The following is a 19859-nucleotide window of genomic DNA, read 5'->3' on the forward strand; positions in this document are numbered from 1 at the left end:
ATGAATTATGGCTTCATTATATCTAAATAGAGCTTATGTTTTCTCTTTGCAATTAATTAAATAAGACAAAGTGAAATCATACTAGTCACTCTATCTCGACAATTGGGAGATTTCAAGGATTTCATGTATTTCCATTTTCCAGAGTTACATCCCCTTTCAAGGGCGATTGGATGTACTTTAAGCATATATTAGATATTCAGTTAAAAGAAGTAAATTAGATACAGTTTTCATACTTTTTTACTTGGAAAAGTATTTTCATTGGAAATTCACTTTGTTACACTTGGAAAAAATTTGTTATATGTACAATGTAGTTCTGTATTTTATCCATGTTTAAGATAGATTTTGAACATGTTGAAAAGGGTGGTAAAGGATTATTTTCGTGCAACATGTTTTGCCATTTTTTTTTATTTCATGTGCAGCCGTGAAAAAGGTTAGTTATTCACTGTGTTTCGTGAAATCGGTATAAAGATCAACGTGCAAGAAATTTTTAATTGTTCGTTCATTGTGAAATGGCAATTTTATTTCATGTTCTTTCGTGCAGATACACATCCCTTGTTTATGTATATTTAAAATAATATGTTGCAAAATACAACACAAATTAAATTGGAAAATTTATTTTAAGATAAATCTGCTTATTAGAATCTGTGGTAATTCTGAGGATGTCATTCACAAGGTCCTGGATACTTAACTCACTTGTTGTTTTTGTTTCAAATCTGCATATTAAGTTTGAATATTTTACATGGACAAAGTTTATAAAATATTTGATTGTGATATGATATTGGTGACTGGAACATCATTTATTAACATGTTGATCAATGGTTGATGACATGTTGATAAATATGCAAATAAATGGTATCAATAATTATTAGTCAATATATGAATATTTATTAACATATTGGTAATTGTTTATTGATATCAGTAAATATGAAATATATTCCCAAATGGCTTGTCAGAGGCAGCCAACCATTTGATCTCAAGTTTTGGAAGACATTGATAAAATTTTCAGGACAAGTTTAAATTTTGCAAATATGATTGTTTTGGAAACTGTGATTGTAGTTGGAATGTTCCCAATAAAAATTATCTAATGAATTTAACGGAAAATCACCAATTGTTTTACTTTATTATTATTTATTAATTGTATTTATTTATGAGCTTTTCATATTAAGCCTATTTTAAGAATTGTTTTTTAAATTTTCTGTTTTTAAAAAAAAATATTAAAAAATTATATAAATAATATTATACTGTATTTTCTACAGTCAAAAGAGGGTCTTAAACTTTTGTTTTTTAAAGTGATATTTGTTATCTTTCCTTTTCACAACTCATTTGTTATTATTTAATTGTCCAACAAAACAAATCAATAAACTATATTTTAATCAGATGTGTTCAAGTTATGAATATTAGGTTATATTGGAAAACTTGAGTTACTCCCCTTGGTTATTGCTCTTCATCATTTATCAATCAATACTATTGATCAGATGGACTTCACAGCTGTTGGCTTCTGTCTGTCCTTTTATATTGTATTTATCTATTAATTTTTACAATTTTATTGACGGCATTAAATTACCATTAAATCAGCAATTTCAAAAAGGGAAAATTGGAAATAAATTAACAGGCGTCAATAAAAATACCGGTCTATTTTATTTGTCCTCAAATAAAAAAAAGTGAAATTGACACAATTTTCTATCTATTGACAGTTGTAGCATGATTATATCAATAAGAGCTAAATGTGAATGTTACACATTTAGCATTCCCGATCAAAAGACAACTATGTTATTGATTCGATATTGGAAATCTCAATACATGTTTGTGTACACAAAAGGCAGTAATATGAACAGTGCTTTCCTAGTCCTCTCTCGGAAGCAGTCTGTTTAACACAGATTATATTGGGAATGAGAGTTAACCCATTAACCGAAGACAATCATTTCTCCAGCTACAGTTGAGTGTTTTAATTAAATTAGATGATTGGAAAATCTACTGTTTTTCATCAATGTGTCAGCTAAATTTAGAATGATTGCCAGGTTGTAAAAATTTGAGCATTTTCCACAGTCTGTTGCAGGCAGACTTTGCCAATGGAATTATTAATGTTGCGATGTTAGATATGGATTATTACCCTGGATCTATAAAAAAAATCTAATTAATAGGTGATCTAAGTGTTTGTGTTGATGACTAGTGCTAATTAAACAGTTATGTTTGTGTTGGAATGTGTGTGCAATTCATCCATGTTTCCTCGGATAAGCTCTTAAAAACAGGTAGGGTTATATTAGATGTATTTTGGCATGTTATGATTGAAGTTGATCACTGACAGCTTTGGTAATGGAGGTTGCAGATTTGATCAGATAATATTTTAGTAACTGGATATCCATGTTTAATTTCAGACTACATGTATTAAGTACAAGTTACACGACCTTATATTCCCAAGTCTACAATATGTAGATTTACACTTTAATTTCTGTACAATTTCTTGCAATGGAATCATTTTGGGGTGTTATTTTTGAATGTTTGGAATTCTTACATCTTGAATTGTTATTTTGGAATTCCCTCAAGTTTTTACCCCAGTAATTAGTGGTTGTTACATCCCTGTTTATATTAAGAAACTAAGCTATTTTAGTGCGAAGGATGATAATCTAAACACAAATATAATTGCACAAATTTCTTCTATAGCACATGTTATATTACCTCCAGCATATAGTAAAAAAACCAAAACAAAACGTTGTAAGTCATTCCTTTGCATATATTTATATGATCCAAAATAAAATAAACAAGTTGTTTAGGGAATTTGAAGCTGATGGAATATGGTATTTGTTAAATTTAATTCCAACTTAGATTTAGGCTAATTTTGAGCTTGTCATATTGCTAAGGTCTTGTCTATTGTTGAAGACTCTCTATAAAAATCCCTTTACATCATTTATTAGGTAGACTTTCTACAAAATCCTCTTCCACAAACAATCTCTTTAGACACAAACTGTTATGTGCCCTAGGGTACTGATTACTCTTAGTAGGTGTTAGTAACTAAGTACTACAGCAAACACTTGGTTATAACAGTATACTATTTAAAAGGGTTATAAAAGAAACAAAATAATTAGGAATGGACATTTTTAGATTGCTGTCTCATTGACATATACCCAGCATCTTATTTTATTTTTCACTAAGGAATTAAAGTTTTAAGTTGTCCATTGTCATTTATTCTTGTTCTGTGCATGGTAAAGGGGGGTGCTGAACATGGAAACATGTGAAATAAAAATCGCAAAAACATTTCACGAAAAATAAAAATCGGGAAAAACGAAGCACGAGAAATAAAATAATAAATATTGAGGTACAAAACAATATTCAGCCGTTCTTGGAGATCGTTCAGCCATTATGAATGGACACGAAGACCTTGAGGTCACCTTTTAGCGTCCGCTACTTGCATCTATTTGAACAAACAATATTATTCATAGTAGTTTGATGGACTTCATTAATACCATCCATGTTGCAAAAGTATAATGGTAACAATATTCATCAATTTCTATTAGATTGCACAAGATTTAGATGGTACTTTATAGCACGTTGACTTTTTAATCAAATGCAGGACATGCACGAGAAATTAAGAGCACCGACACGAAACACGGAGAATAAATAAGGGGAAACACGAAGCACGCAAATCGAGCCAAACAAGAGAAAACGAGAAATAAAACGTCAAAACATGAAAATACTTGAAATAAATATGCCGAAAACATTGCACGAAAATAACCCTTTACCACCCTCATGGAAATTTCTAAATGACCTAAATTGGCTTGCTTTGATGTGGTGTCATACCATTTTCTGAAGGATATCATAGTACTATTTTAATTAAGGCTGTCATAATCGATGACAGGGTTTCTTTCCTTATTTTTGAGGAGAGAAAATATGCCAAAACATAAATCTATATGGAAATTAAAACAAAGTCAAATAAATTGATTTTTTTTTTTTTTTAAAGATTTCCTTGGGGAATAATTTGATAACCAGAGGTTCAAAAGGTTAAGGCATGGTGCTACACATTATATGGAGTTACACAGTTCATTTACAATGACAAACTTTTTTTTATACAAGAAACAGACAGGACCTTTGCATCAACACACATGCATTTGTATGATATTTTCATAAATTGACAAAGGGGTTGTTCTTTCAGCAGGCTATAAGGTATGATTTCAAAAGTTTATTCTTGAAGACATTTGCAGCAAACTGTTTTGATTAAAAGCCTAGTAACCATTTGTACCATTTCTTAGGGTGACATGTGAATTTTCTATATAATATACCACATATACTGTTCCCATTGGTCCAAGAAACAACAGACAGTAGTAGTGGAGGGGGCATTAAGGTTAACCCTTTTCCGTCCGAAACTTCTCAAATTGGTTTCTGTTTTCTATCTTTGCCTCAACCAAATGTTATGAAATGTGTACACAATGTTTATTACCAGAATACTCAGATCAAGTTTGAATTAGGGTGGAGTCACTTTTCTGTTTGGAAGATATGCCCTTTATTAGGCAGGGACCTTGTGGACACATTTTCCATTAACTTTTTTAAACCATACTCTTCAAAAATGTGTAAACTGTCTTTCAAGTCCTGCATAGAAAGTTTATTTTTATATTTATGCAATGTTTGATTTACCCAGGCAAATGAATCTAATAGAATTCTTTGATTATAAAAGTAAAGATCAAAAGTGCAAGATTACAGAAAGTATAAACCTTGAGTGAAAGGCTACAGTATCTATAGCATTAATCATTTCAATAAAGTGGCTGCAGTTATGCCCCTTTATAAGGTTATATGCAAATGGGGACATCATCTGTGTCACATGGACACATTCTTCATTTATTTTTTCAAACAATACTCCTCAAAAATGTGTTAACTGTCTTACAAATCTGTACAGAAAGTTTATTTATATATTTATGTAATGTATGATTTCTCCAAGCAGATGAATCTAACAGAAACTGTTTGATTATAAAAGTAAAGATCAAAAGTGCAAGATTACAGAATGTAACCTTGAGTGAACACTTCAGTATCTTTAGCATTAATCATATCAATAAAGTGGCTGCAGTCCAAAGATAAATTAAAGTGAATCACCTTGTCAGAGCTCTGTAGGTTAGGGTGAGAAATGTCAAGAGTATACTAAAGTCAACAACAGAAACCTTAGATGGATATAATAGGAATGGAACTGGCTGTTGTATAGATACAAAGTCATGATGGGGCTAGTTTAATGGAACCACTTAATTGACAAGTGTAAACGAACTCATTTTTGTGAACAATATATTTTCTCTACTTTTGCGAGTAGAAAAAAGAGGCAAATATAGATCATCTCAAATTTGTGAAAACTCTGAAAATCTGAATATACATATAGATAGAACAAGAAAATTAGAAAATTGTGAACATAAGAGCTAAACGCAAAACAAAGTACATGTATTTGTGATAAAAAGTTGGTTTAAAGTAAGGAAATTTGAAGTCATATCAAATTTAATAGACACCTTAACTTAAGAATTAGGAACTGTCAATTCTTTTCCTAAGGCCTTATAATTTGATGCCAAGCCAGCACTACGCACTGAAATGATATAAGTTTCAATCAGGTGTTAGCTGCAGCAATCTATTATACATCAATGTATTGTAAACAAACATATGATAACATTCGAACAGCATAAAATGCATATTATATATATCAACAGCATTGCTCAAGATTATATTATTGGAGAATCCAACACTTGAAAATCTATGTTGCAAGTTTCAGGTATCTGTTTCTGTAATTTGTCTTTGTAATGATCATGATATGCAGATAGATTCATGTCACATCCATTTGACTCTTGTTACTGCCTGAAGAATCATGTTACTGCTGTTAACTACTTATATAGTGTGAATTTCAGTTTATAATTTCATACAACATTTTCTCTTTTATGTAAATTAACACTGTCATTCAATTTAATGATGTTAGCGTTTGCACAAGGTTACTGCAGTTTTGATCATTGCTGGGATGTGAGTTTTAGGACTATACTACAGCAGTACATTGCAATGTCAGTTTGAGTATCAAGAGTCTATTTCTTCTATGAATTTAGTATCATGAAACGATACTGCAGTTTATTGTTGCTATGATGGTTGTTTGATGTGAGGGTTTGTATTGAGTTTCAAGACCTGGGTTAATGGCTGTCTTTGCCTTTGGCTAGTTTTCCTGCTGAAAGTTGGTGGCTCTCATTCGGTACTCTCAGTGCCTGCTCTTTGTACTGACTGATTTTAGTCAGTTAATCTGTTCTCATAAAAAAAGTCCCACAGTTATCAGACTTTATCTCATTTGCAGACTTTGAAAGGCTACAAAATTACAACGAGATTACAACATACCACGTTTTGGGGTATTCAATATAATTTGACACATTTGCAATAGAATCTGAACAAATCAATTTCCTTTCACAAATGAAGTTACACTTAAAAATCTGTTCAAACATAAAGGTTGAAATTTCTATTAATCTGTATTAGAAATAAGGCTTGAAGACATTCTAGAGTGTAATAATTTGCAAACAGTCAGTTAATATTATTTAATAGCACTTGAAAAATGTATTCCCATTGGTAAATAAACAACTAGGAGTGAAATACAAAATTGTTTGCCAAAGAAAATTATGGGTTAATAGCTCTGTTGTTTTTCATGTAAAATACAAATATTTACAAATTTACTTGTAAATAGTTTCTCCAACAAAAGTCAATACAACGTGCAGTAGAGGTTAATTACATACTGTTTGTTACATGAAGTGCTCATTGAAGCTATAACCTTGGTATTGAGTCATATTTTTATCTGTTTTACAATCAGGCCTTGCAGCTTGTACATGTACATTGTACCTGAATATCTTGTTTCTAGATCACTAAATATTGTTTAGCATAACCTTTTACATGAAGGTGAAGTAAGATATTAATTACTGTAAATTCAAATATTATTGCTTTCATTTATATTTGTGATTTTGTGGAAAGTACAAAGTGTCAGATTATTTTTGGGGCATTCAGGAAAATCTACATTAAAATATGTATCAGATATCAGAATATGAGTTCTTGATCTTACTGTGATCCCCTCCAAGTCACATTATTTGCATTAAAATCTGAGCAATAATTTCTAAATTTACAGCACAAATTTACTGTTCTTGAACTACATGAAGCTTGGCTAATTACAATCAGCTAAAACTTTATCCCTGAAACCCAAAACTCTCTCTGATGCTATTAAAACTTTTAAAGTTGTGGTAATGCAGCAAGAGGATCATAAAAACCAATAAACAGAGCTATTAGTATTGATCACTTGTGTTTGGTAATAAGATCAGTTTAACACCCCAAGAAAGTCACTTATCTTGCATTTGTTTTAATAAATTGACAGACAGTCCATTCAGTGAACATAATTTCTTGGATGCATGTGATTTAGTTATGTAAATTTGTTGTTTATTAGTCTGGCTGTCAAGTCATCTACTCAAAATCTGCTTAGCCATCTCTTCAGAATTTATGTCTGTTGTCTTTAAAATCATGATGAAATTGTCTTTTAAAAATATGAAGAATATTGTTCCTATACATGTCATATCCAAAATCATCTTTAAAAAAGTAACACCAGATTAGGGGTAGGGTTGCACACTCACAAACATAGTTGGTTCATGTCTGTCATATTTAGTTAGTTTTCTCAATTGAATTGTTTCATATTTTGTATATCAGGCCTTTTATAGCGACCATATGTTTTGGGTTTTTCTCGTTGTTGATGGCCATACAGATCGCCTTTTTTAAATTTTGGTGGATAGTTGTCTCATTGGCAATCATACCACATCTTGTTTATAATATTTATAATTATCATATTTTTCCTTCACCATTGTGAAAATCAAGAAAAGGAACATTTCAAAAGAACATAGCTATATTGATATTGTTTTGCTTCTGGTAATACAACTATATCTAATAAAGTAGACATGCTTGAAAATAGCTATGATACATGATGTTTCTTCACATTTTAAATCCAATAATATAACTAACAAAGCTAAATTGCTTACACCATTGTACCGTAGCCTACTTTAACAGCATCATCAAGTATTTTTTTCTGTAATTCCTTGTGCTAATACATAGCTTAGTCATTTCTGTCTACATGTAATTGAAAATGAGTCAGCGTCTTTTAAAGTAATGTTTAAGATTGATCAATATATGTCCAGACTTCCTCTTAAGGTTTTACCTTTAGTATGTGAATCCAGAAATAGAAATGGGGAAAAAAGGGCCCAAGAACTATTTTTTCCTTCACCAATCCAACTCTTGAAAAAGATTTAAAGTGTATGGTTTACTTCATTGATTATTCGCCTTTATTTTATTCACTGAAGTGTTCATGCAATATCGTAAAATCGTTTTATTCGGGCTAAAAAGTCCGAAAATGAACCTACTCTGTTTTGTAAAGAAAATGTCATCAATGATCATTGATTCATACTTTATAGAATTTGAAGCCATCAGGTCCTCCCCCGTCTACCGATATTCATATTTCACCTGAGCGTGTCATCTATTGATGACTTTTCTTATATTGAGCCAAGAATTACATCACAACATAACTACCATTAATATACTAAGTACATATGTTGATTAATAAGAAAATTCCTGTGCTTACATCTGTACATATTGACTCGGCTTTCATCATCAATTTTAGCTTTAAGAATCAAATTATGCTCAGCAGACCTTCAAACTTGCAGCCTGTAAGCGTTTATAAATTGCTTCTACTACTTAATTAAGATTCTAGCGTTGAGAAGAAGGAACAATTTGATTAGAGCTCCTGCTTAATTACACACGGAGGAAATTGCTTTTACTTCAGTAGTATTTTTGAAAATGTTGAACTGCCTTGAGAAAATTTATTGGTGATAATTATTGTTATTTAATTATAAGTTTGTTATCACCCTATAAAATAGTGGTAAGAAGTTAACTCTGGCATTACACTGTAATTATATATCGAATTGCCATCTAATGTATATTTTTAAGATGGGTTTCAAGATTTGAATGCATGATCATATTTATATTTATATAACATAGAATTGAGAATTGAAATGGTGAATGTGCAAAAGAGACAACAACCCAAAAGTTTAATTTAACAGTATATATATCAATTCATTTTAGAAAAATCAAACTTTCAATTGAAGCACAAATGACTAAGACATATTACTAGCAATGGGTCATGTGTCTCATGACTCAGTAACATGCTAATTATGCATGATAGGATGGAAACAAATTAACTAATACAATAGGAAGGTCCTGTAATAAAGGCTATCCAGTATGCAGGATGAAACATTTGGACTGCTACTGGAAAATGAGGGTAAAAATGGTCAGGAGAAGACCAAATCCACCATATTTCTATTCCCCAGTAACCCTTGGGGGTGAAAAACATAGTCTACATACTTAATATATATCTCATATATTTAGTATGTAGACCTAAGATCACAGAAAGTTGATTGAAAGTATCAATTTTTGTCACTCTTTTATTTGTAATGCCTCGATCAATAGATTAAATAGTTGGTTAAAAGTTACAGAGTAAGTTTTGAGTTATGTTTCAGTTGAGTAATTTATGAATAAAAATTGTAGTCCTTGGAATTGAAAAGTCAGTTTTCTACAGTTTTTGTCTGGCATAGCTAACCTTAGGCATACTGTTTCCTGCTTACTGCTTAGACAGAGTTGCCCTTTTCAGCAACATTGACAGATTGTTAAAGTTTGTTTAGGGGAACCAACAATGCTTACCGTAGTCAAAGTTTAAATGTCACATCATTGTCCATTGAATTTGAAACTTTCAAATGTCCTTCACATGTTAAGTTTGTGATAAATATAAGTTTAAGGAAACCTACTTATGGTAGGGCAAAATTGGAATGTTTACAATTTCTGGTTTTTTCAATTTTTCAGTATTTAGAATTAAAAAATCATTTCTATTCAACTGAATTATTAAGCATTGTCAATAAGATTCTTTCTGCTTAGTAGTTGCTGGCTCACTGTAACTCATTTAATATTTCATCACTGAAAAAAAAAATGTTGTGTCTTTTGTTTAACGTTCTCTAGAGCATATGTCTCAATGCATTTAAAAAAATCATAATGAACATTATATTTCAATTGCTTCATTCTGAATAAACTATGTACATCTATACCTAGTCAATAATTGACGCTGTATGTTTTGAGGAAATCAATAGTCTTCTTTCACATTTTGTTCCAGGTTCATAATTTATTGATGTATTTTGTATTGTAATCAAATTTCTGATGTTTTTCACTGACTTACATAAGATTCAAATCAAATTATTTAATGGTATTTACGGGAAATCCACGATTTAATACTTCATCCTGTTAATTGACTGTTCAACTGCGACTAAAAATCACATATTGGCAGTTGTACATGGTATTTGAACAAGACAGTGTGTTTTAATCAAACTGTGAAAAAGCTATTCTTTTAAATAAATTGTTGTTCATTTGATATTTTAATGAAATTTTCCCCACATAAAATGATTTAATTAAGACCATAATGGTATAGCTTGTTCAAATAACAGGCCCTTGATGCAAACACATTGGCTTATTTTGCCTGCAAGATCGGATTACTTTCAGAAAAGATATATTTAATAACTTGTAATTTGGTATGCATCTATTAGTGTCTTTTCTGTCTGTGTAAATAGTACTTAAATGTATTGCTAAACAGAACAATTTGAAGCTGTATTGATGTATTTGTATTCTGATTGGGGCTCCAGTAGAGTGCCCACCTTAGGTCACATGTTCATGTTTTTAAAGGCCTCAGGTCACTAGGCAACTTTTGAAACTATACTGTTCTTAACTGGTGTGGTTCTGGTTTTTGATTTTTTTCAAAGGTCACATGCAGGTCGTCAGTTGCAAAGTTGTCCAAAAAACCCAAAAGGTCACAGGTTGGATATGACCATGTTGAAGGCACCTTATGACTTTTCATTGAATTGTTTATTTCTTTTGAATTAATTGCCAATAGAGATAAAAGACATAAAATTATACATATGAAATGAGTACACCTTTAAATGAGACTAGACTGCTGTAATATGTCATCTGGTTTGAAAACAAGTTGATTATTAAATGTGACGGCTTGTTTTTTACATAGCTTTAGTGATGTCACTACTGTCTGATGGAAATTGGCTATAAGAGTATTTGACGCATGATTTTATTTAACAAACAAGGAAGTCCTTATAACTATAGATGTCCGTCTGCTCTGTAACAGACTAATTCAACTCATGATTTATTTACAGTACCCAAACAATGGCAAAGTATATATTCACAATAATGCTAAATAAACAAAATTGATTTCTTGACATAAAAACAAAATGTCAATATATACCAGTAGTCTAAGCTGGGAATAGTCAAGGAAGTGGCAAACCTTTCAATCATTTTTTCCTTGAAAATTCATATGATTTTATTGTCCTGTAGGTTTAACAAGTCCATAAAAACAATGTTACAATCTATACACAAATATTTCTGCCTCATTGGATTGCTCAACTGAAGCAAATTGTTAGTTTTCAGTCTTCTTTCATATTTGTTTCAGATTTCTTTTAACTAGGAATGACAGTTTCCTGGTGAAAGGTTGTGGTCCTCTTCAAGTAATCTGGCTTCCTCCACCCATACAATTTGCTTCCATGATATAGCTTTGCCTTCCTAGAATTTTCTAGATTTATTCCATGTTTCAGGGAGGTGTAACATATATACATATAAATAGTGAGATTGTCATTTTGATGTTGTAGAATAGTTTTCAAGCAAAAAATCCATTGCTTTAATGTTATAGGGGAAGGTAATGTCAGTGTGATTACAATGTTACCAGAAGTGTACTGTTTTATTGCAATTAAATATATATGGAATCTTCATGTTTCTTTTGCTTTTTACAGAGATGGAAGACTTAGAGAACAAGATCAGATCCTAGCTATAGATGGACAGCCACTAGACTTGTCACACCACGAGGCTATCCGTATTCTTCAGAGTGCACAGGGACTTGTGCAGTTAGTGGTAGCCAGAGGACAATATCCAAACCAACAAGGGGATCCTCCACCTAGTCCCCACAAACAACAGTTGTCCAATGTACAGTCGGAGGGTTCAGCCGATATGGTTGTAAGTTATTGTCCAACTCAGTATGTGCAATATGTAATGGGTTTCAGTGACCTATATTTTCTAGTCTGATTAAATTGAGTTGAAGATTTAGGTCAATGAAGAATTTTGTTATGCCTAATTAAAGGTATACGTGCAAATTGTAGTAGTAATTGAGAGTTTAAATCAGGTAGTAGCTCCTTTTACTTGTACCTTTTGCACTAATTTAAAGATTCTCTGATGAATCAAGATCATAGGTAGAATCATTCAATAGCACAGTTGAAAATTGATGACAAAAGACGTCAACAGTAGGTCAGTCATAGTCAAATCTGGTGGGAGTAATGTCTTTAAGAACAATTTGCCTGTTTTATCTGTTGTAAAACAGACTAATGATGCCATTTTGAAAATGTCATTAAAAGAAAATAATCGTTTTCTTTCCTTCTTGAATATTGTACAAGACATCATTTTATCAGATAAAGTTAAATGGACTCATCAAATGCAATGATTTTACACATTTAAGTAGATTACTTTTATGTTGTTTTGTCCTTGTTTTATTATTAAGGACAAGTAGACCCATTTGAATTAAATAACATATACACAGTGCATCATTATTGATCAGGCTGTAACATGTTTTGTTTAATGGTATTGTATTGTTAAATACATTTCCTGAACCGATTTCTATTGTTCAGTTTTATGTGTGATTGAGATAAAAAAGGGGAGGGTTGAGATCTAAAAAAAAGTATTATTAAATTATTTTCATGTGTCTGTCCCAGAAAGAAAATACATGTAGCTTTGAACAGCTAGATTAGAAGTTATTTAATTGGATTTGTACATACTTTTATTTAGCTATGTTTTATATGCAAAAAACACCTTGATATGATCAGTATCTTTTGTGGTAATCTGCTCATCTAGCATATAAAGATAAGAGGATGTGGTATCATTTTCAATGAGACAACTCTCCATCAGAGACTAATAAATAACACAGAAATTAATTGTCAACTAAAGGTCACTGTAGGGTCTTTAACAATGAGCAAAGCATGTACCACATAGTTAGCATGCAAATGTCTAGAGGAGGTTTGGAATGGATAGTTAGATAATGTATTCCATTGTGTATTCCCTCTTTCATTTGTCCATGCTTGTAAATTAAGATTGATTGATTGTTGGTTGCTTAACGTTCAGTGGCAAATATTTCATGCATATTCAGGACGAGAACAAGTTCACAATAAATACAATAGGTAGGTATTGTCATAATAGAGGCCATTTGGAATGATGGTAGGGGAAATTTGGACTGCCACAGGATAATGAGGGTATATTGGATAGGGACAGAAATTTTGCCTTGCAACAGGCCACCAACGGGTCGGGCCCTCAAAGAGTTGGTGCAAGGATTCTTAACGTGCAAAGAGCGTGACACTCTCCTTACACGAGACATCGGATTTAAAGTCCCCATTCTGACCGTACGTGACTGCGAACTTAATACATCCTGCACAGCCAAACAGATGCCCCACTTCGACAAGCGTTTTACTGCTGGTCGGGAGAAGACCAAGTGACCATATTTCTATTCCCCAGTCACCCTTGTAAATTAAGTAATTGAGGTCTGGATTAAATAATTACAGTTTCACTGGATGGCCTTTTTTATAATATGTAAAGTTCTTTCCAAATAGATCACCTTAACTTACATTTATTCATTAAGGATAGATATTCATTGTCTCAAGGATATCAGTAAATACTCCAAATAAATCAATAATCAGATCTGGACAGTCCTGAACCTATAGGCTTATGAATGTCTGCCAAATAATTTGGTCATAACAACCTATATTTTATGTATCATATTTCCACTTAGTATGTAAGTACACAATCAAAGCTTTTCTGATACATGTATAACTGAAAAAGACAAGGAGATAGAAGCTAGACGCTCATGAATTTCTTCAATGATTTGGTCATAACAACCTATATTTTATGTATTATATTTCCACTTAGATTATAAGTAAACAATCAAACCATTTCTGATATAACTTAAACAGACAAGTGGGTTAGCTTGCCTAGATTCTACCATTTCTTCATTATAACATAGAACCTGGGTTACCTATGTAAATAATTAATTATATCTACCTTGTAATGATTATAACAGTAGGATTACATATAAACAATAACAGAGGATAAACACAACGTCTGTTTGATTAATTCTGTATAATGATGAAGTAGATATATCCTAAAACCGGTACCATCAAATTAATAGCAGAGAATAATTAATGATCACTTCCAATTTTTCTGAATCAATAATTGACTAATAGATAACAACCAGAGGTACCATTATATAGATTAAATTATATGCTTCTCAATCACAGTAGTTTTACGGTTAATTGTAGAGTATCTGGGGCATTTCATGGTAGAACAAGATTTAGTTTTAATTGATGTTTTATGCTCCTTGTTATAAGAATGAGAAGATGGGGTATGATTGCTGAAGTGACAACTATTTAGCATAGTTAAAATGAAGTGGTAAAAATAAATATAAGCCACTATATGGCCTTCAGCAATGAGAAAAACTCATACCTAAAAATTGACTATAAGAGACCCTGGGAGGTAAATTGTGAAACAATTCAAGCCAAAATGTTCTAATTGATAATAATTACATTAAATGTATGTTTCACTATAATACGTTATTCTGATTAGCTAACTGTACATCACGTGTTATTCCTTAAGCAGTTGTATCACACAATAAAACTTTTCATTCATGATGACACGAGGTCCCACAATAAAGTGCACAGATTAATGAAATAAAAACTTGATAAAAGGCGTGTTTTCATGATCCTATAGGTAAAAATGTAATTATAAGTATTGAATGCTTTTTTTTGTAACTTTATAGGGTTGTAAAAGCGTTGACCGTGCGCACATTTTTAGTATGAAGCGCTTCCGCGCTTCATACAAAATGTACTTCAGTCAACGCTTTTACACCCCAATAAATTTACAAAAAAGAGCATTCAATTCTTAAATGATTTAAGAAAAACATATGTTAAAGACATGAATAAAAAAACAACCCCTGTTCTACAGGCTCCTGAAGTCAAGGCAGAGAAAACATAAGATTTTTGTTTTTGTTTTCATGTCAGAGTCATCCTTTTCCATCCTTTTTTATGTTCAAATTGCGTAAGTGTAAAACCCTTTGTAATCTGTATGAGCTTTACAGTCTTTTACATATTCAGATCAATTGCTGTCTTCTTATATAAAAAAAAATCTTTTTAATTTTCTTTCATCAATGTTTTTTTTAAAGGATATTGAAATTCTTTGATCCATATGTTACACATTGCAGACACAATAGGACTAATCAATTACTTATCTAATCTATTTTTTTACATGCAAATCTTTCTAATCTGAGGGCAGGTTAAATCTCAAAAGGTCGAAAATGTGACTGAATCAAAAATTGTAACTGATTCAGAAATATTCCAAATCTGTGTATTCTAAAACATATTACTGGCACATTCAGAAATATTCAGACGCTTTTCATAAGTTCTGAAGTTGTCTGAATAAGATTCTTGTTCTTTCAGAAATATTCAGGAAAAAATCTGAATCTGAAATAATAGGATTCAGAAAAATTCATCCATTATTTCTTATGTAGACAATTTGCAGATTTGTATTGGGACATATTGGGTTGCACCTTCTGGGTCATCTGTCAGTCTGCCATTCTCACTTAGGGTATAGGATTGCCAAAACCTGAACTTTTTCATAATAAATGATAACAGGTCAAAGTTAAACTTCTGTAGTAATAAATTGGTGCTAGCAGCCATTTTTAGCCATGATTATTACAAAATGAAGCATACATGATGTTTAAACCAATTTCCTTGCAAATGAACAATTCTATGATATTTTGTTTTTATTATGAGCTCTCTGAAAAAAATGTCATATGATAGAGGAAAGGTTGAACCTGGGTTAATCAAGTTGTCCATCTAGTCAGTATTGAGTTTAATATACCAACCAAATTTTTAAATAGCTTTTGTTGAAAAAAGGACAGAATTGATCTGTTGCAAGAGAAATTTGTTAACAAATGATTTGTCTATGGTATACTGTAAAATGAAAAATCTGCATATTTCACCAACATTGACAATTATTAGTCTCTAGCGGTATTGATAAGTCAAGGACACTAGTAATTTTTGTCTTGTCTGCAACCAAAGGAGATGTCAACAATTGTTAAGTTTTCTGCTTTGGTCAGTTTGATGGGAACTACTTGTGATAGATCAATGATATTTTCTAGCAAGTTGCATTACTAATCAGTACATATCAGTTTTACAAATATATTACCCCCTAAGTAATTGTCCATTGCCATTGACCTAATCAACAATGTTGCTGTCCATCAGATTGTCTTTTTTTTTTTTAGAAATTTCTGCCAACAGGAGAGAAAAATCTTTGTGTCAACAGTTGTTTACCTTGATCATGAAATAAAGAAAAAAAAAATACAACATAACCTTTGACAATTCTGCTCTTTGTATCTAATTTTGTAAACTGTTGCTTAAAATAAATATTGTTTGAGATACAGTAATAAAGTAAGCTTAATTTGTCCTTGAGAAGAAGTACTTCCTCAAACAAAGTTAATGATTGGTTCAGATAAACTGTTTATGGGACATAGGTTTGTCTAGCCAGAAAAAAAACCAGTTAATCAATTCTGTCTTCAAAGCATTCTATTGAAACAGCTGCCAAATAATTACCTCAAAACTTAGAAATATTATATAGCAATTAAATAAAAGGGGATGCTACAGTGACATTAGAACTCCAATGAAATAAAGTGTCGATTTATTGAAAAAACTAGTGTGGATTTAATGCAAATTCTTAAGTGTTTCAAATTGAAAAATAAAATGGAAATGGTTTGATGCCAAGAAAGATGTTTAAATTATCGAATGTGATAGCTTAATCCTTAATGATTTTATTTCGTCAAGTCGTGGAATATTGATGACATCAAATTATTAAGTCTTTTACCGAAGAAATGTCACAGGTCTCTACAATACCAAAGAGATGCATTTAAGAGTCGAATTATATAATATAGGAATTCGGTTACCATGGTACTTCACATATAAAACAGTAATGATTACTGAAGAATGCCAAATACTATTGTATTGGACTTTGAGTAAAACATTTGATTCAGATTCCATGCTGACAAATATTTATACATGATAATGAAGGTTAGTGTGGCAAGTAAATGGCATCATCTTTGGGACGGACGTACCAAAATTCTATGTGTGGCGCTGTACTCGCAGCCTTATGTTATCTGAAAGCTCGTCAAGATGCTCGAGAAGCATCATCGTCTTCCTCTGTTAGATCTGAACCAATTATTAAAGCAGAACCGGTAAAAATATACTTGAAATACATACATTTAGATATCAGTGATGAAAAGTAGTAACAAAAATAAGTTTTATTCGTTAAATAAATGTATTTGAAGTTACTTCTCTGAGCTATTCATTGATAACAAAAGAAAAAAAAAGTTACCAGTTTTAAATGTATAAGTTGCTAACATGTGAACTTTTGCCCTGTTAAAAGTCTGCATATTTGAAGAACACATGCAAGCATTGCAGAAAAAAACATGAATAATGTTTCACATTAAAAAATTATGTAAGAGAAAATTTTCATTTTACATTTATATTTGCTTTATACTTTCAGCTGAATACAGAATGGACTCAAATTGAAGTAATTGACTTAATAAATGACGGAACAGGACTAGGATTTGGTATTATCGGAGGTCGTAGTACAGGAGTAGTTGTAAAGACCATTCTACCTGGTGGTATAGCTGACATTGTAAGTATCTGGGACTATGAAGGACAAACTTTTATGGGAGATTTTTTGAGGGGGTAGGAGGGGTCCTAATCCCCATATCCTGAGGTCCCGAATTTAAAAAAATTTAAACTGACATCCCGAAATTAATTCAAGGATCCCAAAAGGATCAATCCCGAAATTCCGACCTTAAAAATACCCGATCAGGATGTCCCGAAATGGGTCCTTCCCCCTCTCTTTCTTAACAATGTGGATTCATTTATTTTCTTGGGAACCAATTTTTGTTGAGCCTGCGACTTTTGTCGCAGAAAGCTCGACACAGGGATAGTGATCTGGCGGCGGCAGCGGCGTTGTTAGCTAACTTCTTAAAAGCTTTATATTTTAGAAGGTGGAAGACCTGGATGCTTCATACTTTGTATATAGATGCCTCATGTTACGAAGTTTCCGTCAGTCACATGTCCAATGTCCTTGACCTCATTTTCATGGTTCAGTGACTACTTGAAAAAAAAGTTAAGATTTTTTGTAATGTTAAATTCTCTCGTATTATAAGTAATAGGATAACTATATTTGGTATGGGCGTACCTTGCGAGGTCCTCATGCCCGTCAGACAGTTTTCACTTGACCTTGACCTCATTTCATGAATCAGTGAGCAAGGTTAAGTTTTGGTGGTCAAGTCCATATCTTAGATACTATAAGCAATAGGTCTAGTATATTCGGTGTATGGAAGGACTGTAAGATGTACATGTCCAACTGGCAGGTGTCATCTAACCTTGACCCCATTTTCATGGTTCAGTGGTTATAGTTAAGTTTTTGAGTTTTGGTCTTTTTTTCTAATACTATATGCAATAGGTCAACTATATTTGGTGTATGGAAATATTTTATGATCTATATATCAGTTGTGCAGGTTTTATTTGACCTTGACCTCATTTTCACGGTTCATTGATCAGTGTTAAGTTTTTGTGTTTTGGTCTGTTTTTCTTATCATGTATGCAATGCGTCTACTATATTTGGTATATGGAATGATTTTAAGGTGTACATATGTGTGGTTGGCAGGTGTCATCTGACCTTAACCTCATTTTCATTGTTCAGTGGTCAAAGTTAAGTTTTTTGAGTTTTGGTCTTTTTTACTAATACTATTTGCCATAGGTCAATTATTTTTGGTGTATGGAAATATTTTATGATCTTTATGTCAGTCAGGCAGGTTTTATTTGACCTTGACCTCATTTTCATGGTTCATTGATTAGTGTTAAGTTTTTGTGTTTTGGTCTGTTTTTCTTAAACTATAAGCAACAGGTCAACTATATTTGTTGCATGGAAGAATTGTTAGCTGTACATGTCTGCCTGGCATGGTTCATCTGCCCTTACCTCATTGTTATGGTTTATTGGTCAATGTTTAGTTTCCTTGATTAATGTTAAGTTTACGTGACAGTGTAATAAAGCTTTACATTTAGGACTATCAACATAATATCAATGATTAGTAAAGAAGGCGAGACATTTCAGTGTGTGCACTCTTGTTGTGGATTGAGGAAATCTTGCATTTTCATGGACATTTGATTTTGTGCTTTCCAAAATCTGCATATAACACAATAGAAAATTCCTTTTTCTTTGAACACGAAAATTGGTATCCAATGAACAATAACTAATCCACAGTAGGCAAACACATTACATGTTGTATGGTAGCGTACTAAGTATGTTGAAAAAAATATATAGATGTAAAAATATCTGTATGTACACTCATGGGACAAAAGTGAGTTCTCGCTCAAGAAATGACCTATCATTTCAACTAGAATCAATACTTTTCAAAAACATATTACCAAGTAACAGTGTATATATTTTACCACTGCATCAAGTGTGATACAAAATATCCCTACATAAGACAGTTAAATTTTCAAATTTAAAGCATGTGGATTGTCTTGCTTTTTAAATATAGGATATTTAATGGTTCATTGAAAATGGACAAATATTGTATTGCATTAATACGTTACGTTGGTGGAATAAGAATTCAAGAACGTCATAATTGAATTTATACCAATAAAGAACTAAGATCAAATGAACCATACATT

The 19859-nt window shown here is 31.8% G+C and overlaps 1 protein-coding gene across 17 annotated transcripts in view; it reads left to right on the forward strand.

Moving 5' to 3' along the window:
- Positions 1–19859, forward strand: part of LOC139488930 (multiple PDZ domain protein-like) — a 160649-nt gene that overhangs the window by 11302 nt on the left and 129488 nt on the right. For 14 of the 17 annotated variants that reach the window (XM_071274941.1, XM_071274948.1, XM_071274988.1 and 11 more), the window contains exons 5-6: positions 11850–12069; positions 17686–17820. In XM_071274941.1, coding sequence (XP_071131042.1) covers positions 11850–12069; positions 17686–17820 — 355 coding nt within the window. Of the gene's footprint in view, positions 1–1493; positions 2250–11849; positions 12070–17685; positions 17821–19859 lie in introns of those variants that run through there. The other 3 variants (XM_071275031.1, XM_071274979.1, XM_071274997.1) reach the window with 3 other exon arrangements.

This window comes from Mytilus edulis, chromosome 1 (assembly GCF_963676685.1).
Source record: "Mytilus edulis chromosome 1, xbMytEdul2.2, whole genome shotgun sequence".
NCBI classification, from domain to species: domain Eukaryota; kingdom Metazoa; phylum Mollusca; class Bivalvia; order Mytilida; family Mytilidae; genus Mytilus; species Mytilus edulis.